Source organism: Salvelinus sp. IW2-2015, linkage group LG20 (genome assembly GCF_002910315.2).
Source record: "Salvelinus sp. IW2-2015 linkage group LG20, ASM291031v2, whole genome shotgun sequence".
Classification (NCBI taxonomy): Eukaryota; Metazoa; Chordata; class Actinopteri; order Salmoniformes; family Salmonidae; genus Salvelinus; species Salvelinus sp. IW2-2015.
Window position 1 is genome coordinate 33,637,931 of NC_036860.1, and position 24,651 is coordinate 33,662,581.

General features: G+C 43.9%; 1 protein-coding gene across 7 annotated transcripts in view; it reads right to left on the reverse strand.

Annotated features, from left to right (window-relative positions):
* Nucleotides 1–24,651, reverse strand: part of LOC111982075 (roundabout homolog 3-like) — a 324,508-nt gene that overhangs the window by 15,105 nt on the left and 284,752 nt on the right. For all 7 annotated transcript variants that reach the window (XM_070449356.1, XM_024013621.2, XM_024013617.2 and 4 more), the window contains 6 exons: nt 20,792–20,963; nt 10,276–10,478; nt 5,901–5,982; nt 5,067–5,235; nt 508–674; nt 121–242 (listed from right to left, as the gene is read on the reverse strand). In XM_070449356.1, coding sequence (XP_070305457.1) covers nt 121–242; nt 508–674; nt 5,067–5,235; nt 5,901–5,982; nt 10,276–10,478; nt 20,792–20,963 — 915 coding nt within the window. The remainder of the gene's footprint in view (nt 1–120; nt 243–507; nt 675–5,066; nt 5,236–5,900; nt 5,983–10,275; nt 10,479–20,791; nt 20,964–24,651) is intronic.

The following is a 24,651-nucleotide window of genomic DNA, read 5'->3' on the forward strand; positions in this document are numbered from 1 at the left end:
ACAGTTCTACTACCCTTGAATATGGGTATACAGTAAAACATCCAATAAAACATTCATAGAGTGTGAGTCCAACCTTTCTCCTGTGAAAGGTGATGTAAACACTCAGGTCAGGGTACTCACCATCCATGATACTTGAACACTGGAGGCAGTGAGTGTGACAGGCTCCTGAAGCTGAACGGCCACCTCTCCCAGCTCTTTCTGGACCTGCCTGTGGTCCACTCCCTGACCGGTGGGACTCACATCTGCAAACACATCATGAACAAACTTCAAGACACAAAATACACAGTAAAACGATAGTGGATGCTTAACTCACGTACACACTTGATTGACATACCCTAAATTGTTTTATATGAAGCGTGAAGCCTTCAGACCTTCATGCTTTCATGAAGCAAGTTTTCAAAATGAGAGAAACATTTAATTTTGACTTCCCACACTTGTTTTACACTAACTACCACTCTGTACTTATTTAATTTTTAAAATTATGTTGTGTCCCTCCTAGGTACTGACCTTGTGTGCGGACGGGCTCAGAGATGGGGCTGGGGTCACTCAGGCCATAAGCGTTGACCGCTCGGACGATGAATAGGTAGATGGTGTTGGGGAAGAGACCACTGACCGTGTGTTTCTCCAACTTGACCAGGTCAGCCACCGTTTGCCACGTACTGCCTGCTGATTGGCTAAAGTAAGAGACCACAGACAATGATGTCATGTTATTTGTAATTTCCAATTACCTTAGTAAAGTTACTGTGCAAGGCTATTGTTTAATGTTATACTTTACAGAGTATGTTATATTGACAGCTGTTCCTATATTACTCAATAGTGACTATCACTATCTTTTCACAGAGAATCAAACTCAGCGGCAAGTAGCCTAGCGGTTAAGAGCGTTGGTCCAGTAACCGAAAGGTCAGAGGCGTGTGTGAAACAATTGTGGAGGCATGCAGTAGCATTGACATGATATCTCTGCATTGGCATGATTGGTTGACAATAGGTGGCGGCGGTACGTCCGGTAATAAACACAAACTTGACAACTTCCTTTACAATAGCTCTGCTCCGCCAAGGGCAAGAAATATGAAAGCCCTGATGTCTGCGGAGGCTGCTTCACAGTAAATGCTGTACGCCACTTCAGACACAGATTGACCTTTAGGCAGCCCGCAGCAACTCTCTGATTCGGAGGGGTTGGGTTAAATGCGGAAGACACATTTTGGTTGTGCAACTGACTAGGTATACCCCTTCGTCAGGTTATTGGCAAAGCATTCCACTAAACATTGTCATGACTCAATAGTGACTACAAACTGTTCCTCAGTCTTTTTACAGAGAATCAGATAGGAGCCACTAGAATAGCAGAGCCCAGGCTGAAGCTGTTTGCTTCGTCATTAAGTGCTGTGTTCAGCGATGCTTCGCTATCCCCCATGCTCATTTGACGCACTGCGTTCCCGAGCCCAGTGACAGATCCAGGAAATGATGACGGAGCTATTTTTAGCCCACTCAGGTTTTTAGCCACGACGCACCATCAGACCATGCCAGAGCATCTGGTAAATAACAACGCCAGCTGTGTGTTTATGACAAGTTTCTTTGTTCGTTTTTTAAAAATGTTTGTCATCTTAAATATTCGTGTTTTGCATTCTAATAAATAATGTGATAAATCTTGTGAACAATGCATCTAATAAAGGCAGTTCCGTTTGCATTGTCCTCTCCTGCCTGGTCTTCTTTAGATTTGCTSTCACACCTTGTTTATTGTTTACTGGCATAGTTACATGACACCCTCCTCCACCCCTCATCACTCGCTTTTTCTTATCTTTTCCTCAACCCGTTCCTTTTTCATTTCCCCCTCGGGACCAGTGACTGCTGTAGCAGACGAGTGACTTTATAGCCGACCTGCGCAATTAGGCGACAGCGATAAAAGCTGTGTGAACCGTAAATATTCCTCCAGCGGACCGCCCAATAGTGATAAATCCAAGGTCACTTTGTCCGAGGAGAGGCTGAAACTTGGGACACACACAGGAAACACACAAATACACGTAAATATACACTCTCGCCCCACAAACATGGCAATGGGGGAAAAAACGAGTGTTCCTCACCTCCGTGTCCTATAGAATGGAGAGAGGACAATGGTAAATCAGGCCCATCTTCATACAGTAACAACATGTCAGGATTCTATCTCCACCTTGTCCTGCACGCACACACACACACACTCATCCCCTCTCCCGCTGGCCACACCTACCCTTCAACCCCCAAATGACCCCCAGCACCTCAGACAAGGAAATGTGATTCTAAACTAACCTATTCAGCCCCCACAGCAACTCTATAAACAATCAATTTGGGCCACTCGGCACGGTGCTAACTACTGCCCAGGGGGCAAGGTGAGAGAAGAGTGATGAGGGGGCTAGTGAGTCAGGATGAGATAGTCCCCACCTAAATGAACAAGGAAGGGGAGGGGGGCATTTCCTCGTAACACAGTCCGTCCACGTCTGGACCTGCTTTCTCATCCCTTCCTCCCTCCATCCCTCTGCGTCCTATCAGCTCATTAGACCCTACGGAGCCTTTGTCGTTTACTCGTAACACTGTCTATCTGTGTCTGACCTGCTTCCCCCATTCATTTATTCCTCCATCCCTCTATATTCATCTTTCCATCCCTCCATCCCTCTGCGTCCTATCAGCCCACTGTGAGACCCATAGGAACCTCTCTCTCAGTAAATAGAGCTAGCCCGGCTCCGCTCAGCGTACAATAGCCCAAGGACTCTGTCTATCTGTCTGTGCCGGCCACATTTGAACACATTACCATTTTAGCGCCACAGAGGTGCACTAAGCTGTGTGTGTGTGTTCGTGTGACGTTTGATGGGGGCTAAAGTCAAAGTGGGGGGCAGCTGGGAGGTTTGGGGAGTGGGTTAGCATGGGCCAGCCTTCAACCTAGCTGAGGTTGATTAGAATGTGAAATGTGTCAGGGTCAGGGTGTCCACAGGGGTGTGTGTGTGTGTGTGTGTGTGTGTGTGTGTGTGTGTGTGTGTGTGTGTGTGTGTGTGTGTACTGACACCATTAATAAAGGGTGAGGGATGGATGCCCACAGCAACCTCTGACTAGAAATGGTCCACCCAAACAGACAGTGTGGTGAAGAAGGCGCAATAGTGCCTCTTCAACCTCAGGAGGCTAAAGAAATTTGTTTTGGCCCCTAAGACCCTCACAAACTTTTACAGACACACAATTAAGAGCAGTATCATCGCCTGGTATGGCAACTGCACCGTCCGCAACCGCAGGGCTCTCCAAAGGGTGGTGCGGTCTGCCCAACGCATCACCGGGGGCACACTGGCTGCCCTCCAGGACACGTACCGCACCCGATGTCACAGGAAGGCCAAAAAGATCATCAAGGACATCAACCACCTGAACCAGAAGGCGAGGTCAGTACAGGTGCATCAAGAGACTGAAAAACAGCTTCTATCTCAAGGCCATCAGACTGTTAAATAGCCATCAATAGCCGGCTACCACCTGGTTACTCAACCCTACACCTCAGAGGCTGCTGCCCCATATACATTGACATGGAACACTAGTCACTTTAATAATGTTTACATACTGCTTTACTCATTTCATATGTATATGCTGTATTCTATTCTACTGTATTTTAGTCAATCGCACTCTGACATTACTCGTCCTAATATTTCTATATTTCTTAATTCCATTCTTTTACTTTTAGAGTTGTGTGTATTGTTGTGAATTGTTAGATACTACTGCACTGTTGGAGCTAGGAACACAAGCATTTCGCTACACTGCTAAATATGTGTATGTGACCAATACAATTTGATTTAATTTGATTTGAGAGAGCTGGGGGCTGGAGGGTAGAACACTGTGTGTCTGCCAGTGGAGGCTCCTCAGAGGAGGAAGGGGAGGACCATCCTACTCGGTGAATTTCATACAAATAAAAAAGAGTTAAGATAAACCTATACTAAATATATTCACATCACCCAATACCTGATTAAAACACACAGTTTTGCAATGAAGGTATACAGTAGTCTCAACAGCACCCTCTAGGGTAGCACCATGGTGTAGCCAGAGGACAGTCATTTTCCGTCCTTCTCTGGCTACATTGACTTCAATACAAAACCTAGAAGGCTTATGCGCCTCACTCCCTTTCATAGACCTACATGGTAATTAAGACAACCTCCGGTGGAGTCTTTCAACCAGTGAAAGCTTTGACAGTATGAACATGTTGTCAGACAATGATCCTAGTACTTGTGTGATTTTGCATGTGTGATTTTGAAGCTTGGTGAGTTGGTGACATTTTCGGATAGATTGAGATAGTGAATAGTTGAGCATTTTTAGGATATTATTCAATTCAAATTAGTTTCTTCAAACTACAGGAGATGGAGGAGGTAGATTATATAGTTCTTTCTTGGTTTTAAAACTTTCTTTTTGTGTCAAGTTAGTGACATTTATTTGACATTTTCCTGCTAACTTTAGTTGCAAGTAGCTAGCTAGCTACCAGAGTGCAGTCGTCTCCGCCAGAATGACTAGCTAACACTAATGACAATGTAGTGGATTTTTTGTTGAAGAACCCCTTTCATTGCCCACATCAGATTGAAGCCTCTGAACGCCTCTGAACACCTCAACTCATGCCTCATACCCTCATTCAATCGCAGCTGTGATTCCTTCCCAACCCTAGACTTCTCATTGCCCATAATATTTTACTGTAAATATATTTCTTAAATGTTTTAGGTTGAAATAATTTGTCTTTGACGACTTTTGAAACACGCTTTGTTGTCTCTGTGCGGCCCGCGCCTATACCGTGGGTCTCCTATCCTTCTATACCGTGGGTCTCCTATCCTTCTATACCGTGGGTCTCCTATCCTTCTATACCGTGGGTCTCCTATCCTTCTATACCGTGGGTCTCCTATCCTTCTAAAATGTTCAAGTCACCAGTATGTGCAAGTGTATCTTTAGATGTTACGTGTTACTTTAACCCCCCCAAAATGTAGCATGAATAGAGCTGACATATCTGTCTTTCTCTCTGTTCTACAGAATGCACCACGAGGTTGAGCCCTATTGAACGTGGTCTAAGTCCTACTGTCCACTCCACTCACCTGAAGGCCTCGATGATGTATGAGGTGACGGCGGCGCCTCCCTCGTGGGCGTTGGGCTGCCAGGTGAGGGTGACACTGTTGCGGGTCACGTCGGTCACCACAGGCTTCTGGGGCGGTCCTGGCAGCTGGAAAGGTTCTGATGCCTGGGGGACAGACGAACCTCCACTCTCTGAAAATCACAATCAAATCAAACTTGGTATGAAGTGCATTTAAAAAGAAACAGACAGAGGATGAGAGGTTAGCTGGATGGTAGTGGATCTCCTATGTATAGTGGTAGTGCAACCATTCTCGATCTAACTGTTGTTGGAAGACTAGCACTAGTCCTTTTGTGAGTTACCAACAAATAATTCATGTTATACGATCAATCACGAATTGAAAAGTGACATTTGTCTTCAATAAGGAATGAACTGGAACCGAGCCCAGCCCTGATCACAGTAACTGACTGACAATTCACATCTAAAAATAAGAGTTCAGTTGTGAATTTCTGCTTGGTTGTTTTTAAGATGCATTTGTAGGCACTAAATACCATCGTATCAAGCTTCATCAAACAGCAGCATTTCATAACAGGCATTACTTCTTCCAACTCATCATCCTTCCGCTTCGCCTTGGGCCAAACAACACCCCTCGGTACGATTACATCCACAATTTCACAAGACCTCTGCCTTATTTCTCCTTTCACTGCCACACCTAAGGCTGATAATGATCTTATATGGACATGTAATGTCATAGAGGTAATCTAATAGCCTGTAGGGAGGTGTTTACTACAGTACATTTACCTTTCACCGTGTGTGCGTGCGTGTGTGTACACGTGTGTGTGCATGCGTGTGCATTTACCTTTCACTGTGAGTACTCCGCTCCATGTCGTCTCTCCGCTCGAGCTGGAAGCCACGCAGGTGTAGGCCCCTGAGTCCGTTTCCTGGCAACAAGAGAGAGGGCTCAGTTAACATGGTGTACATGCACCAAAGCACAATGCCTTTGCCTCTTCATATTCGGTGTTCCAAAGCAAATCTTTCCAGGTAAGTCAACATGAACATCTGCCTAGAACATCTGCCATGTTGACTCCAATGCTTCCCACAGTTCTGTCAAGTTGGCTTGATGTCCTTTGGGTGTTGGACCTTTCTTGTTACACACAGGAAACTGTTAAGAATGAAAAACCCAGCAGTGTTGCCTGTTCTTGACACAAATCGGTGCGCCTGGCACCAAATACCATAATGATTGAAGTGGATTTAGCAAGTGACATCAATAAGGGATCATAGCGTTCACCTGGATTCACCTGGTCAGTCTAAGTCATGGAAAAAGCAGGTGTTCTTAATGTTTTGTATACTTAGTGTATATATGGCTTTAGATTATATGTTCTCAGAGCATGCACAGAACAGCTGGCAGGCATATTCACTGTAATTTTTAACCTCTCCTGGTCCCAGTCTGTAATCTCCACATGTTTTAAGATGACCACAATCATTGCTGTTCCTAAAAACTCTAAAGCTTCATGCCACAATGACTACCYCCCTGTAGCTCTCAGTTCTGTAATCATGAAGTGCTTTGAGAGACTGGTTATGGAACACATTAACTCCTCCATCCCAGCCACCCTAGACCCACTCCAATTTGCATACCGCCCCAACAGATCCATAGATGACGCAATCTCAATTGCTCTCACCCACCTAGATAAGAGGAATACCTATGAGAGAATGCTGTAAATTGAATACAGCTCAGCGTTCAACAGCATTGTTCTCTCCAAGCTCGTCACCAAGCTTAGGACTCTGGGTCTGAACACCTCCCTCTGCAACTGGATCCTGGACTTCCTGACGGGCCGACCCAAGGTGGTGAGGGTAGGCAACATCATCTCCGCCACGCTGACCCTTAACACAGGGGCCCCACATGGGTGTGTGCTTAGTCCCCTCCTGTACTCCTTGTACACCCACGACTGTGTGGCCACGCACGACTCCAACACAATTATCAAGTTCGCTGACAACGCGATGGTGGTAGGCCTGATCACCGGCAACGATGAGTCAGTCTACAGAGAGGAGGTCAGTGACCTGGCAGTGTGGTGCCGGAGCAACAACCTCTCCATCAACGTCAGCAAGAACAAGGAGCTGATCGTGGACACAGTAGAGCAGGTAGACAGCTTCAAGTTCAGGGTAGGAGTCCCCACTATCCATTTAATCGMATTCATGATCTAAAAGGCAAAACTGATCATAGATCAGCACTCCTATCTGAAACCCTTGATAAATATGGGCCCTGATCCTTTTGAACCAGTGTGGGAGTTTAGAGGAGGATAAAGGAGAGACCTTTAGTAACCAGAGCGGGTCTGCAAACTTCTGTGGCTCTTACTTTGGTTTATACTGAGCACTCAACAGTAACCAGCAATCTGGGCTGACACTAGCAAGTGTGTGTGTGTGTGTGTGTGCGAGCGTGTGTGCATGCGTGTGTATACTCACACGTGCATGTGTATCTGTGTGTGTGTGTGTGATTGCGTACGTGCCTACTGGTAATTGTGTGTGAGTGTGTAGGTAGTGCACACGTGTGTGTGTTTAAGATGATAAGTGTGGGTCAGGGAGAACATTGCCTATTAAAATTTCATTGGGAGGCTGAGAGCGAGACAAGGGCTAGAAATTGCTTACAACAGTGGAAGATGTACAAATGTAGGATCTCAATTTGATCACCCTGTTGTTGCAGGAAATGCACTAATGTAGTCAAGTTAAAATGCTTCTAAATTCAGATTTGCCCCTAAACATTTTTTTATCAATAATTCACATTTCCTGTTGCTGCAGGATTATCTTCCTGCTGTGAGAAACTGGTCAAATTAAGATCCTACACCTGTAGGGACTTTAACTCGCAGACAATGATCTAATAGTGTTGACAGCTCACCCCCAACCGCCTGCAGGTTAGTGTGCCACACACACACACACACACACACACACACCACCACACAACACACACACCACACACACACACACACACACACACAACACAACACACACACACACCACACACACAACACCACACACACACACACAACATTTCAAACTAACGACTAGGCATTCAGCCCTCATGGTTAGTGTAAGACTAATCTTATTCAAAACTAAAGCTAATGAATATACAAAGCACACTACAAAAAACACACAGCGAGCCAACACAATGCAATCAAATAATAGCACTGTTGTTTTGTGCTTGGTTGCCATCCACTTCTCTATACCCTTGTGTGTGGTCGTGCGTGCGTGCGTGTGTGGCCAGTTGCGTGGCGTTGGTATAACTCAAGTCTAAGTTCCCTGTCTAAAGCCCCAAGAGGGACAGGAGAGGTGACTCCAAGTCCAATAGCACATCACTCTTCCTTCTCTCTTCCTATAGGCCAGCTGACCTTGAAAGGACCTGTATGGCAGCCAAGAAAGCCAATGATGTGGATGTTTGGGGCAACAGGTCCCGGGTGGTGACTGGTGATTGGAGGAGAGGATAGGGAAGGGTTAAACGGATGGGCACATAACCATTAATCATGGTTGGCAGCTTTAGGCGCTGCGCTAAACAGATAGTTAAAAATGGTTGAAGGATGAAGGTGGGGAGAGTCAACCGGGAGCCAAATGTCTAAGCTCGTTCCTGGTTGTGGAATGCGTTCCTTATTTTCTCCCCTTCCTCAATGTTCTGATATTATCTCAAGTGCACTCTCTCTGTGTTGTAGCATCTTCCTTGACTTCTATTTCTCTCCATCTCATATTTTCATCTCAATATCCTGTCCRTTTCTCTATCGCTTTCTTTCTCCCTCCCCCCCCATTTCTCTCTGTCCTGTTAGAGGGAGGCTTGGCACTGTGCTGTAGTTGTAGTGTGTGTCTGGCTCTGGTCCCGAGGTAATGGGCATTGCTTCAGTCCCAGAGAGGAACAAACGGACCATCTGTCGGGTGGCCGGCCCTCTCTCCTCCACCCCATCCTCCCCTTCTTCCTGTGCCCCTCTCTGACTTAGTTAAAAGAGGAGCAACCTGATAAAAGTGGGAGAGAGCGATAAAAACAAGGAGGAAGAGTGTCCAAGATTCAAAATMACAGAAATTGACATAAGTACAGTCCATCTAGTCGAGATATGAGAAATTCACAAATACATTGGGCAGAGGAAGTACTAAAGATTGTTTGCTATATTTTGAGTGCATGCGGTTGAAGTTTTAGCTGAACATTTTTGATGTTGGTGCATTGAGATTCTTAACTTAATCTCTCTCCCTCCCTCTCTCTTTACCTATCCCCCCTCCCTCTCTCTCTCCCCCTCTCTCAATTCCCCAACAAGGATTTAATTAAAGTCACAGCAATCGTTAATCACTGTGGGCCCGACAATCAATTAATTAACACGTCAGCCGGCCTGAAGCTCGCCACACACTACGGTGACCCGCAGGTGCAGCCCGCAACCCCAGAGGGCTCTGGGTAGAATGGATTTCATTAGCCGTGCGTACGCCACCACTAACGACTGCTAACGATTGCACCCGCTCATTGCCTTGGCGATTATGCACCACAGACACTCGACAGCCAATTACTAAGTCAATGAGTCACCCATAAACCATAAAAAAGTCACTCCTGCGGTCCAATATTCCAATATTAATATCTTGCTCTTAATTTGATTGAATTACATTGCCGAGATGTGTGTCAGAGAGGARAGCTTGTATGGCCTGTATGCCGCTCACTGTGGCCATATCAATATATCAAGAGGACAGGTTGCCGTGGCATCTGAAAACTGCTATGGCTTTCTATTGCTCTAAATGGCAGTCACTCATAGTAATACAGTGAATTAAACTAAGCTAATTACCATTAAGYATGAGTAGTTACTCATTGTGTATTTATTCCTTGTGTTATTATTTTTAAATTATTTCTCTTTTTGTCTCTRTGCATTGTTGYGAAGGGCCCATAAGTAAACATTTCACTGTTAGTCTCCACTTGGATTTGATTTAGTTGATTGCATTGCTTTGGAAATAACACTCGGGTGTTATTGCATGCGGTTGCTTAGTGTCACTTAGGAGAGTTACCTCAGACGATTGATATGATGAGACTTGGAGTGCGTTGAGATGCAATGTGAGGTGTTTAATTTCATATGCTATTATGCAGGGCGTGAAGGCATTTACAGAGGAGGAGGGAAAGAGAATTGTTTGGAGCATTCTTTCTACATTTATGAGAATCATTGAGAACATTATTTTACGTTCTTAAGAATTATTGGGAACGTTCTTTGTACGTTCCTTTCAGGTACCTGCAGGTTTGTGATCTGGAACGTTCCCTTCTCCATCAGGCTGACACGCTCGTCGCCCAGTATCCTTTGGCCGTCCTTCTCCCATTGGATGCTGGGCAGAGGGTTACCCATCACGTGGCACTGCAATTGAGCGGTGGAGCCTGGGGCCAACGTTTGATTGGCTGGCCCTTGGCGGATGATGGGCGGGACTCGGTCGGAGGGTGCTGTGTGGGGGAGGGAAGGAGGGAGAGACAGAGAGAGGGAGAGAGAGGGAGAGAGTGTGCATTAAGAGAGTGTGTACCACTGGGCAAACACTGGTTCAATCAACGTTTTTTCCACGTCATTTCAATTAAATTATGTTGAACCAACGTGGAATAGACGTTGAATTGACATCTGTGCCCAGTGGGTAGTTGAGTGTATTCCATAAAAACACTATCCTAACTATTTTCAGCATGGAGTCCACCTCGAATTCTGTTGGGACATAACTCTTCATATTAACCAGTGTGAATCACTAACAGCAGGCAAGGCGGTGTAAAAATATGCAGACGTAAAATAACGCAGCTCTCAGCAAGTCCACAAACCCCCTGCTCCTGCCCTATTTCACATCCAATCAATGACATAGATCTCTTTTGCTCGAGCGTGTAGCAATCTAGTTTTTCTCTTGCTCTAGAGACGATTTATATGTGAAATAAAACAGCGGTTCAATGAAGTTGTCATTTACTGGTTAGATGTTAAAGGGTTAGTTAAATAAAAACACTACATTTTCAGTGTCTAGTTTAACAGAACTGTGTGGATTGCAGTCACTCCTTSTCCGTCGACTGCTTTCAAGGTATGGAAAGAAATATCTAAATATTCATTTAGCAAAATCTGTCCCTGTAATGTCAACTTTCAGTTAAAAAAGGTCTACCCATGGCAGTTACTCTACTGAACTGTAGTGTTTTGCCAGTGCAGGCCTTTATTTACCATAACATCTTCACTCATATTGCTTTCTCCCACTGTACAGCATTGTTATGGCTTAACACGTCAAAGTAGCGCTGAATAATTTAATATTTGTTTGACTAAACCTGGAAAATTCTTCTTGAATAAGTKATTGACGAGTTAATTACTTTGGCATTTACCATTCCCTCTCCAGTATCAAACAGTTCTGATGGTAAAACCAAGGACATTAGACTGCTGGGATTGGYTACATGCTGAGATTAGGTTTGCAATATTGGGCTTTGTTCCAAGAGGCCYAGAGGATACTTATATGAATAAACATCATGGAAAGGAAACATAATCTTTCACAACATACCACCAAGGTTGTGGACTCAATTCCTGCATTAGTCCACATTCTAAGTGGGTTTGGTTACATGTGTGCTAAATAGCCATATGYCGTAAGTGGCTTCACTTAAGATACAGTACATATCGAAATGACCTGRCTTCATAGAAGCTAAAAATGGAATGGAGGAGCAGAGTATGTGTGTGCATTATTGTGTTTGAGTATTTTTGTGTGGCGCGCGTTTGTGTGAAAAGGGAACAGTGTCCACTGCAGTCAGATATGAAGTATAATTACCTTTTTAAGTGTATTGACATTTTCTGCATTGACTAGTATCGAGCAATATAGAACATACAGATCTAGGATCTTCATTTTATCACCCTGTTGTTGCAGGACATTTACTGCACAGCAGGAGATGCAAACTTGTAATGTATTCACATTTTTAAAAGGCTTCTAAAGTTTGTCATTTCCACTTAAAAAATGGCAGACTTGATATGTCCTAACACATAATGGARCAACCCCTAGAAAAATGTKATTGAATTATAATCCACACAACAATTCACATTTCCTGTTCAAATGAAGATCCTACATACAGTATGTAACTAGTACACAGTACATCAATAGTGTACTCCTTGTTTAACCCCTTGGCACTAAATCCCATCCCTCCATAGACTGTTTACCCTGTAGTGAAACACAGGCCCTGGCTATATACTCACTAGACCACCATGRCCTGCAAACAGAGGCCAGCCAATGTACATATATGGATCTGTCTATGCCACCTCTGTATGTCTGTGTGTACACCATCATGTAAACACCACTGTGTGTGTGCTGACATCTTACAGAGTAACATTCATGAACTATGACTATGACAAAGGGAAAATGAAAAACAAATATTAACTGTATATCTGTTAGCATAACGTACAAGTGCATTGTTGTCTGTATGCTAGGCAGGGAAAGGCTAGCTAAGCTACAGTGCTTTGAGGCAGATGTGGAGCACAGATGCATCTAAACAACAGTTTATCCCCTTCCTTKCTGGGCGCGGCGCGATGAGGGGAGCATATGTTCCCGGCGAGGTTAATTTGCATAGCGCCATTGCGACTTGTCCTGTTTGATTACGTCTCGCTTTACCTCCTGCTGTTCGCTCATTTGGGGGACTGGGGGGGGCGATGATTTTTAATTTGGGGCGGCTTTGAAGAGTTTTTAATTTATTTAGGTTTAAGCAGTTGTGAAGGGAGTGATGGAGGGTGGAGGGACTGGCAGGGGGGGGTAGTCCATGGGCCAAACCAGCAGTCCATGAAATATGTCCAAATAAAACATGGTGATAAGGTAGTCGGAAAAAGGATGCTTCCCAATGGCACCCTATTCCCGTTAAAGTGCACTACTTTTGACCTAGGGCTCTGGTCAAAAGTAGTGCACTATAAAGGGAAGAGGATGCCATTTGGGATATACTCAAAGTGTTAGAAGGTAATGGGATTTGAATGTGGGGTTTGTACGAGGAAGGTGCTGGGTTGGGTTTGGGAGGTAGGTTAATTGAAGCCAGCTGTGTGTGATAGTGAGCCCTAGGGGGTAATCAACTTACTCTAGAGCAAGTATTCCCAAACTGGGGTATGCATACCCCCCTGCCGGCGGGGGCACGCCAAATAAAAATGTGATTCACATTTATTTATTTTTTCACATTTTCAAACAGTCGATTTATATTTTCCAACYGGGCTATACATTTGGGAGAGTTTTTTTTCCTCGCCTGAGTAGCCTCATTTCACTGCCAAAAATAAAATGAAACCATCTAGTGTTCAGCGAAATAACAACACAATGTCAAATACAGGTAGCCTAGTCAAATAACTAACATCCAATCACATTAACCGTTATTCCCTGGCGGGAATTCCACTAACGGCCCATYTGTAGCCAAACATAGCTGCTGCTCATTCCGTTTGCTCGAAYATGGATACATGGTTAAAAAAAGTAAGGCCCACGTCCAGCTCTACTGGTAGTACTGCTACTACCAGCAGTACTACACCTGCACCTCTCGATGACACAAGTTGTTCTGCTTCCACGAGCACATCCAATGCTTGCATCAGTAATTCTACATTTGTTGTTAGCCCAGCTAGCATGGACACTGACAGTTGTGAATCTGATGGAGCCGAAAAGCTACTGCCCCMTTACCCGGGAAAGCAACGAACAACAGACAGGGACGTTGGACCATCGAAGAGGGGCAAATATGATAAGAACTACATTGATTTGGGGTTCACTTATATTTGGAGTAGTGCCTTTCCTCAGCCACAGTGTGTTATATGTGCAAAAGTACTATCTCACAACTCGATGAAACCTTCACTCTTGCGCGGACATTCAGAAACAAAACATGCCGATTACAAAAATAAGCCACTGAGGTTTTTTTGCGAGAATTAAAACGACTTTCGAGTAGTAAGACATGTATAAGAGCAACAGATACCATTATAAAAAGGGTCGAGAAGGGTCTTATATGGTGAGCTACCGAGTGGCTAGGACAGGCAAGCAACATACTATTGTGGAGGACTTAATTGGGACGGCAGGTAGCCTAGTGGTTAGAGCATTGGACTAATAACTGAAAGGTTGCAAGTTCAAATCCTTGAGCTGACAAGGTAAAAATCTGTCGTTCTGCTCCTGAACAAGGCCCCTGAACCCACTGTTCCTAGGCCTATCATTGAAAATAAGAATTTGTTCTTAACTGACTTGCCTAGTTAAAATACAATTATTCCTGCTGCTGGGGGGAAAGGCCCACAAAACTATACAGGCAATGCCTTCATCAAACAACACTGTTTCACAGTGACATGGCAGGAGATATTRTGAAACAATTACTGCTTTGTGGCGGGCCTGGCATAGCTCCTGGTATATGTCCGTTACGTTTATGGGGGGGGGGTCAATTAAGGAAGCTGTCAGACATTCCTCTTCTGCAAACCACTGGAAACCAGGACAACAGGAGAGGATATTTTTAAAGTACTGGACAGCTTTGTGACATCAATTGGACAATGGTGGTCAAGATGTGTTGGTATCTGTACTGATGGTGCAAAAGCCATGACAGGAAAACATAGTGGAGTGGTAACACACGTGCAAGCAGTTGCTCCCAAGGCCACTTGCATACATTCACTGCAGCATCCACTGAGAGGCTCTTGCTGCCAATGGAATGTCTGACAGCTTGAAATACGTTTTGGACAATACAGTGAAAACTTTGTTAAAGCAAGGCCCCTGCACTGAGACTAGGAAACACTGTCACCACTGATAAAACCACAATAATTGAGAATTCCAATAAGCATTTCTCTACGGCTGGCCTGCTTTCCACCATGCTATCCCAACCCTGGCCAACAGCTCTGCACCCCCCGCAGCAACTGGCCCAAGCCCCCCCCTCCCCTCCCCTCCCCACTTCTCCTTCACCCAAATTCAGACAGCTTATGTTCTGAAAGTGCTGCAAAATCTGGACCCCTACAAATCAGCTGGGCTAGACAATCTGGACCCTCTCTTCTTAAAATTATGTGTTGCTATTGTTTCAACCCCTATCTGTTCAACCTCTATTTTGTATAGTCTGAGATTCCTAAAGATTGGAAAGCGGCCGCGGTCATCCCCCTCTTCAAAGGYGGAGACACTCTAGACCCAAACTGTTACAGACCTATATCCAACCTGCCCTGCCTTTKTAAAGTCTTCGAAAGCCAAGTGGACAAACAGACCACCGACCATTTCGAATTCCACTGTACCTTCTCCGTTATGCAATCTGGTTTCTGAGCTGGTGACGGGTGCACCTCAGCCACGCTCAAGGTCCTAAWTGATATCATAACCACCATCGATAATTGACAGTACTGTGCAGCTGTCTTAATCGACCTGGCCAAAGCTTTCGACTCTCACCGTATTCTTATCGGCAGACTCAACAGCCTCGCCTGGTTCACTAACTACTTCTCAGATAGAGATCAGTGTGTCAAATCGGAGGGCCTGTTGTRCGGACCTCTGGCAGTCTCTATGGGGGTGCCACAGGGTTCAATTCTCGGGCCGACACTTTTCTCCGTATATATCAATGATGTCGCTCTTGCTGCGGGTGATTCTTTGATCCACCTCTACGCAGATGACAACATTCTGTATATATCTGGCCCTTCTTTGGACACTGTGTTAACAAACATCCAAACGAGCTTCAACGTCATACAACACTCCTTCCGTGGCCTACAACTGCTCTGAAATGCTAGTAAAACGAAATGCATGCTCTTCGACTGATCGCTGCCCGCACCTGCACGCCCGACTACCATCACTACTCTGGATGGTTCTGACTTAGAACATGTGGACAACTATAAATACCTAGGTGTCTGGTTAGACTGTAAACTTTCTTTCCAGACTCTCATTAAGCATCTCCAATCCAAAGTTAAATCTAGAATCAGCTTCCTATTTCGCAACAAAGCCTCCTTCCCTCATGCTGCCAAACATACCCTCGTAAAACTGACTATCCTACAGATCCTTGACTCCGGCAATGTCATTTACAAAATAATCTCCAACACTCTACTCAGCAAATTGAATGCAGTCTATCACAGTGCTATCAGTTTTGTCACCAAAGCCCCATATACTACCCACCAATGTGACCTGTATGCTCTCGTTGGCTGGTCCTCACTACATATTCAACGCCAAACCCACTGGCTCCAGGTCATCTACAAGACCTTGCTAGGTAAAGCTCCGCCTTATCTCAGCTCACTGGTCACCATAGCAACACCCACCCGTAGCTTGCGCTCCAGCAGGTATATTTCACTGGTCATCCCCAAAGCCAACACCTCTTTGGCTGCCTTTCCTTCCAGTTCTCTGCTGCCAATGACTGGAAGGAATTGCAAAAAATAAAAGTSACTGAAGTTGGAGACTTACAGTTGAAGTCTGAAGTTTACATACACCTTAGCCAAATACATTTAAACTCAGTATTTCACAATTCCTGACATGTAATGCTAGTAAAAATTATTCCCTGTCTTAGGTCAGTTAGGATCACCACATTATTTTAAGAATGTAAAATGTCAGAATAATAGTAGAGAGAATGATTTATTTCAGCTTATATTTCTTTCATCACATTACCAGTGGGTCAGAAGTTTAATTACACTCAATTAGTATTTGGTAGCATTGCCTTTAAATTGTTTAACTTGGYTCAAACGTTTCAGGTAGCCTTCCACAAGCTTCCCACAATAAGTTGGATTCATTTTGGCCCATTCCTCCTGACAGAGCTGGTGTAAGGGAGTCAGGCATGTAGGCCTCCTTGCTCGCACACGCTTTCTCAGTTCTTCCCACAAATTTTCTATAGGATTGAGGTCAGGGCTTTGTGATGGCCACTCCAATACCTTTACTTTGTGTACTAAAGCCATTTTGCCACAACTTTGCAAGTATGCTTGGGGTCATTATCCATTTGGAAGACCCATTTGCGACCAAGCTTTAACTTCCTGACTGATGTCTTGAGATGTTGCTTCAATATATCCCAATGATGTTCCTCCCATGATGCCATCTATTTTGTGAAGTGCACCAGTCCCTCCTGCAGCAAAAAAACACCCACAACATGATGCTGCCACCCCTGTGCTTCACGGTTGTGTTCTTCGACTTGCAAGCCTCCCCCTTTTTCCTCCAAACATAACGATGGTCATTATGGCCAAACAGTTCTATTTTTGTTTCATCAGACCAGAGGACATTTCTCCAAAAAAGTACGATCCTTGTCCCCATGTGCAGTTGCAAACCGTAGTCTTGCTTTTTTATGGCGGTTTTGGAGCAGTGGCTTCTTCCTTGCTGAGTGGCCTTTCAGGTTATGTCTATATAGGACTCATTTTACTGTGGATATAGATACTTTGTATCGGTTTCCTCCAGCATCTTCACAAGGTCCTTGTGCTGTTGTTCTGGGATTGATTTGCACTTTTCACACCAAAGTACATTCATCTCTAGGAGACAGAACGCGTCTCCATCCTGAGCGGTAATGACGGCTGCGTGGTCCATGGTGTTTATACTTGCATACTATTGTTTGTAACAGAAGAACATGGTACCTTTAGGCGTTTGGAAATTACTCCGAAGGATGAAACCAGACTTGTGGAGGTTCTACAATTTTCTTTTCTGAGGTCTTGGCTGATTTCTTTTGATTTCCCCATGATGTTAAGCAAAGAGGCACTGAGTTCGAGGTAGGCCTTGAAATACATCCACAGGTACACCTCCAACTGACTCAAATTATGTCAATTAGCCAATCAGAAGCTTCTAAAGCCATGACATCCTTTCAATTTTCTGGAATTTTTCCAAGCTGTTTTAAAGGCACAGTCAACTTAGTGTATGTAAACTTCTGACCCACTGGAATTGTGAATACAGTGAATTATAAGTGAAAATAATCTGTCTGTAAACAATTGTTGGGAAAATTACTTGTATCAATGCACAAAGTAGATGTCCTAACCGACTTGCCAAAACTATAGTTTGTTAACAAGAAATTTGTGGAGTGGTTGAAAAACGAGTTTTAATGACTCCAACCAAAGTGTWTGTAAACTTCCGACTTCAACTGTATTTCTCCCTCACTAACTTTAAGCGTCAGCTGTCAGAGCAGCTTACACAGCACATCTGTAAATAGCCCATCCAACCAACTACCTAACTCATTACCATATTTGTTTTTGTTTTTTTGCTCTTTTGCACACCAGTGTCTACCTGCACATCTATCATCTATCACTCCAGTGTAAACATCTATCACTCCAGTGTAAATTTCTAAATTGTAATTACTTCGCCACTATTGGTCTATTTATTGCCTTACCTCCTTACTTCATTTGCACACACTGTATACAGATTTTTCTGAGAGTTACATTGTTTATCCCATGTGTAACTCTGTATAGTTTTTGTCACACTGCTTTGCTTTATCTTGACCAGGTCGCAGTTGTAAATGAGAACTTGTTCTCAACTGGCCTACCTGGTTAAATAAAGGTGAAATAAAAATACATTTGAAAAAACTCTTGTGTATTTTCTGCACTATGCAATGATTTGGGCAGCGACCATGTAACGCTTTTACAACATACAGAAGTGCACTGGTTATCAAGGGGCAAAGTATTGACACATTGTTTTTAATTGAGAGACGAACTTAAAGTTTTCTTTACTTACCATAATTTTCACTTGTCTGACCGCTTGCAAGATGACTAGTTTCTCACACGACTGGCTTATCTGGGTGATGCTTTTTGTCGCCTGAATGATCTGAATCTAGGATTACAGTGTCTCTCCGCAACTATATTCAATGTGCGGYACAAAATTGAGGCTATGATTAWGAAGTTGGAGCTCTTCTCTGTCTGCATTAACAAGGACAACACACAGGTCTTTCCATCATTGTATGATTTTTTGTGTGCAAATGAACTCAAGCTTATGGACAATGTCAAATGTGATATAGCGAAGCACCTGAGTGAGTTGGGTGAGCAATTATGCAGGTACTTTCCCGAAACGGATGACACAAACAACTGGATTCGTTATCCCTTTCATGCCCTGCCTCCAYTCCACTTACTGATATCTGAACAAGAGAGCCTCATCGAAATTGCAACAAGTGGTTCTGTGAAAAATGAATTTAATCAGGAGCCACTGCCAGATTTCTGGATTGGGCTGCGCTCAGAGTATCCTGTCTTGGCAAATCGCGCTGTTAAGACACTGATGCCCTTTGTAACCACGTACCTACAGTATGTGAGAGTGGATTCTCAGCCCTCACTAGCATGAAAACTAAATACAGGCACAGACTGTGTGTGGAAAATAATTTAAGACTGAGACTCTCTTCAATACAACCCAACATTGCAGAGTTTTATGCATCCTTTCAAGCACACCCTTCTCATGAACCTGTGGTGAGTTATTCACAATTTTCGATGAACAAATAAGGTTTACTGTGTAAGACGGTTAAATAAAGTAAATAAAATGATTGATTATTATTATATTATTTGTGCCCTGGTCCTATAAGGGTACTTTGTCGCTTCCCACGAGCCTGGTTTTTACAAAAACTCACACTCATTCTTATGTTTAATAAATGTATTGTATAGTGTGTGTGTGGCAGGCTTACAATGATGGCAAAAAATAACATTTGAGAGTGCGCTGACCCTGGTGCTAGGGGGTATGCAGCTGGAGGTTGAATGTTTGAAGGGGTACGGGACTATAAAAAGTTTGGGAACCACTGCTCTAGAGAAACTCATGCTAGGTTTCTGTCGTTAGAGGTTAGTGTGCAATCACACACACACGCAAAGGCACACACACGAAAAGGCACACACACGCAAAGGCACACACACGCAAAGGCACACAAACTGAAACACACACACAGACACACACACTCATTGAGGCTGTTTTGGATGCTTTGGCATGACTTGTGTTTACGGCACTGTGGGAATCCAATCTTTAACGAGACAGTCAGTACTGTATAGCCTCACATGCACCGAAGCACAATGCCTTTGCCTCTACACATTCTGTGTTCCAAAGCAAATCGTTTGAGGTAAGTCAACATAAACATCTGCCTAGAATCTATGGGCTATCTGTAGATACACTGAGTATACCAAACATTAGGAACACTTTCCTAATATTGAGTTGCACCTTTTCAGATCGCTGCAGCTGGCGACTGGAACGAGCTGCAAAAAAAAKCTCATAATGGACAGTTTTATCTCAATCTCTTCATTCAAGGACTCAATCATGGACACTCTTACTGACAGTTATGGCTGATTTGCGTGATGTACTGTTGTCTACCTTCTTGCCCTTTGTGCTGTTGTCTGTGCCAAATAATATTTGTACCATGTTTTGTGCTGCTACCATATTGTGTTGCTACCATGTTGTTGTCATGTTGTGTTGCTACCATGCTGTGTTGTCATGTGTTGCTGCCTTGCTATGTTGTTGTCTTAGGTCTCTTTTCATGTAGTGTTGTGTTGTGTTGTCTCTCTTGTCGTGATGTGTGTTTTGTCCTATATSTATTTTTTATTTTTATTTTTTAAATCCCAGCCCCCGTCCCCGCAGGAGGCCTTTTGGTAGGCCGTCATTGTAAATAAGATTTTGTTCTTAACGGACTTGCCTAGTTAAATAAAGGTTAAATTAATAAAATAAAAATGTATGCTTTGTACACTCAGTGTATGTGCTGTGACTGAGTGTGTGTGTGTCTGTCCCTGACTTGTGTGTATGAGCACCTTGATATACAGCAGATATATTTGTGTATCTGCACTTGAATGTTTATGTGCTATCATTTGTGTGTACATTCATCTGTCCCTGAACACTTTTTCAATATATTTACGACAGATCTGTGAGTGTGTTTGTGTTTGTGTTCCTCCCACAGACACTCACCACTCTCGACCTCCAGCAGGGCCTTGGTGAGGATGCTCCCGGCCACAGAGATGGCCTGACAGATGTAGTATCCCGAGTCCTCACTGAGGACGTCTGTGATGGTCAGCTCCCCGCTCAGAGACACAGAGTATCGGCCGGACTGGGCAGCTTCCTGGATGGGGAACAGCAGGATCTGGGGAGGCAGGAAATGACACAACACCACATAACAGGTAGGCTGAAACCAGTCAGCACAGGGGGGATAAAACATCACAACACCATGTCACACAACTGGTAGGCTGAAACTGGTCAGCAAAGGTAAAGCATATAATTTTTTACTGTAATTTGCTCAGGTCATTGTAAGAATGAGATATTTGTCTTATGTACAAGCTACCTTCTTTTCACTCTGTCATTTAGGTTAGTATTGTGGAGTAACTAAAAAGTTGTTGATCCATCCTCAGRTTTCTCCCATCACAGCCATTAAACTCTAACTGTTTTAAAGTCACCGTTGGCCTCATGGTGAAATCCCTGAGCGGTTTCCTTCCTCTCCGGCAACTGAGTTAGGAAGAACGCATGTATCTTTGTAGTGACTGGGTGTATTGATACACCATCTAAAGTGTAATTAATAACTTCACCTTGCTCAAAGGGATATTCAATGTCTGCTTTTTTTATTTTTACTGATCCACAAATAAGTGCCCTTCTTTGCGAGGTATTGGAAAACCTCCCTGGTCTTTGTGGTTGAATCTTTGTTTGAAATTCACTGCTTGACTGAGGGACCTTACAGATAATTGTATGTGTGGGGTACAGAGATGATGTAGTCATTCAAAAATCATGTTAAACATTATTATGGCACACAGAGAGAGTCCATGCAAAGTATTATGTGACAAGCAAATGTTTTATACTGAACTCATTTAGTCTTGCCATAACAAAGAGGTTGAATACTTGTTGACTCAAGACATTTCAGCTTTTAATTTTTTATGATTTTGTAAACATTTCTAAAAACATAATTCCATTTTGACATTATGGGGTATTGTGTGAAGGCCAGTGACACAAAAACTCTCATTAATCAATTTTAAATGCAGACTGTAACACAACAAAATGTGGAAAAAGTCAAGGGGTGTGAATACTTTCTGAAGGCACTGTATGTGTGTGTGTGTGTGTGTGTTTGTTACATGCATGCAGTGTAAATACACTACCAGTCAAACGTTTGGACACACCTACTCATTCAAGGGTTTTTCTTTATTTTTACAATTTTCTACATTGTAGAATAGTGGGGGGAAAAGTGTTAAACAACTGAAAATATATTTTATATTCTTCAAAGTAGCCACCTTTTGCACGCGCTTGGCATTCTCTCAACCAGATTCACCCGGAATGCTTTTCCAACAGTCTTGAAGGAGTTCCCACATATACTGAGCACTTGATGGCTGCTTTTCCTTCACTCTGTGGTCCAACTCATCCCAAACCATCTCAATTGGGTTGAGGTCGGGTGATTGTGGAGGCCAGGTCATCTGATGCAGCACTCCATCACTCTCCTTCTTTGTCAAATAGCCCTTGCACAGCTTGGAGGTGTGTTGGGCAATTGTCCTGTAGAAAAACAAATGATAGTCCCACTAAACACAAACCAGATGGGATGGTGTATCGTTGCAGAATGCTGTGGTAGCCATGCTGGTTAAGTGTGCCTTGAATTCTAAATCACCATCACACCTCCTCCTCCATGCTTCACGGTGGGAACTACACATGCGGAGATCATTCATTTACCTACTCTGTCTCTCACAAAGACACAGAAGTAGGAACCAAAAATCTCAAATTTGGACTCAAAAGACCAAAGGACAGATTTCCACCGGTTTAATGTCCATTGCTCATGTTTCTTAACCCAAGTAAGTCTCTTCTTGTTATTGGTGTCCTTTAGTAGTGGTTTATTTGCAGGAATTCGACCACGAAGTCCTGATTCAAGCAGTCTCATCTGAACAGTTGATGTTGAGATGTGTCTGTTACTTGAACTCTGTGTATTTATTTGGGCTGCAATTTCTGAAGCTGGTAACTCTAATGAACTTATCCTCTGCAGCAGAGGTAACTCTGGGTCTTCCTTTCTTGTGGCGGTCCTCATGAGAGCCAGTTTCAGCATCACTCTTGATGGTTTTTGCGACTGCACGTTAAAATTTCCGGATTGACTGACCTTGACTGACCTGAAATTCCACAAATTTACTTTTAACCATGCACACCTATTAATTGAAATGCATTCCAGGTGACTACTTCATGAAGCTAGTTGAGAGAATGCCAAGAGTGCGCAAAGCTGTCATTAAGGCAAAGGGTGGCTACTTTGAAGAATCTCAGTGTTTAACACTTTTTTGGTTATTGCATGATTCCATATGTGTTATTTCATAGTTTTGATGTCTTCACTTATTCTACAATGTAGAAAATTGTAAAAATAAAGAAAAACCCTTGAATGCGTAGGTGTGTCCAAACTTTTGACTGGTACTATATGTGTGTGTGGTTTTCGTTGCCTCCAATGTGTATTTTGCGGGGTTCCAGGAGTGCGATGCTCTTTGACTCTGTCCTCGAAGAGGCTTAGAGTTGATCGGTGGAGAGCCCGTGGTAAGAGGTCAAGGGTGAAGGTATAATTGTGTGTGATGGAGAGAGGCAGAGAAGGAGGGAGAAAGGGAGGGGTCCACAGTGATGCTTAGAGGGAGGGATAGAGGGAGAAGAGGGTCACAGAGGAATAGAGGGAGGGATAGAAAGAGGGAGGAGAGGGGCACAGAGGGATAGAGGGAATCATTTCGCTGCCCAGAGACAGTTAGACCAAAGAGAAGCCCTCAGTTCTGCTCTCCATGGGTCTTGTGCTATTTAGAGCCAGGCAGTTTGGTGTTATCTAACACAGCCCTGGCAGGGCTACAAAGGGGGGCACTCTCTCTCTCCCTCCCTCTTTCCCTCTCTCTCTCTGCACCTCCTATACAGTACTCCCACATATAATCCTTCACTCTTTCCTTCTMCTTTCATCTACTTGTCCCATTCCCTACCCTCTTTCTCATTGGCAACTCTCTGTTTCTACATCTCCCACTCTCTAGCTATACCAACCAACCCCTCACTCCCTCTTTCCACCTTCGCCCTCTTCATCTCTCTCTCTCCATCTCTCCCCCTCATCTGTCCCTAAGAGCGGTGCTACAGGCTCCCATGCACACACTCCCACCAGGCCTTTCAGCATGTTGATGCTTCACAGAACCCTCTGGATTCTAACAGTGACACACACACACATACTCTCTTCGATGCCTAAGGAGCCTATACACTCCTGGTGAGATCTGCTTTAAAGTGTAATATATCAAGGGGATTGCACATTACACCAGACACTAAATGCACCTGTGTGTGTGTGTGTGTGTGTGTGTGTGTGTGTGTGTGTGTGTGGTGTGTGTGTGTGTGTGTGTGTGTGTGTGTGTGTGTGGTGTGTGTGTGTGTGTGTGTGTGTGTGTGTGTGTGTGCGTGTGATAGTATTTAATCAGACATGACACCATATACGCCATCTTTTGTGGACCCCAGGAAGAGTATAGCTGCTGAGTTGAAATACTATCCAACAATTCATTCAGTGTGTGTGTTTCTCAGTGTGACTTGCCCAGGGACTGCGCTCAACCGAGAGAAAGCAGAGCCTGATAGCAACATTCAACGCTAGCAGAGCCAAGAACATGACAGATAGACTAGATAAGGTTCTCCTTAGGATGACCTTTATTTAACTAGGCAAGTCAGTTAAGAACACATTCTTATTTAGAATGACGGCCTACCCCAGCCAAACCCTAACGACGTTGTGCGCCGCCCTATGGGACTCCCAATTACGGACGGTTGTGATACAACCTGGAATCGAACCAGGTTGGTGGTCGCATGGCAATTTTTAAACC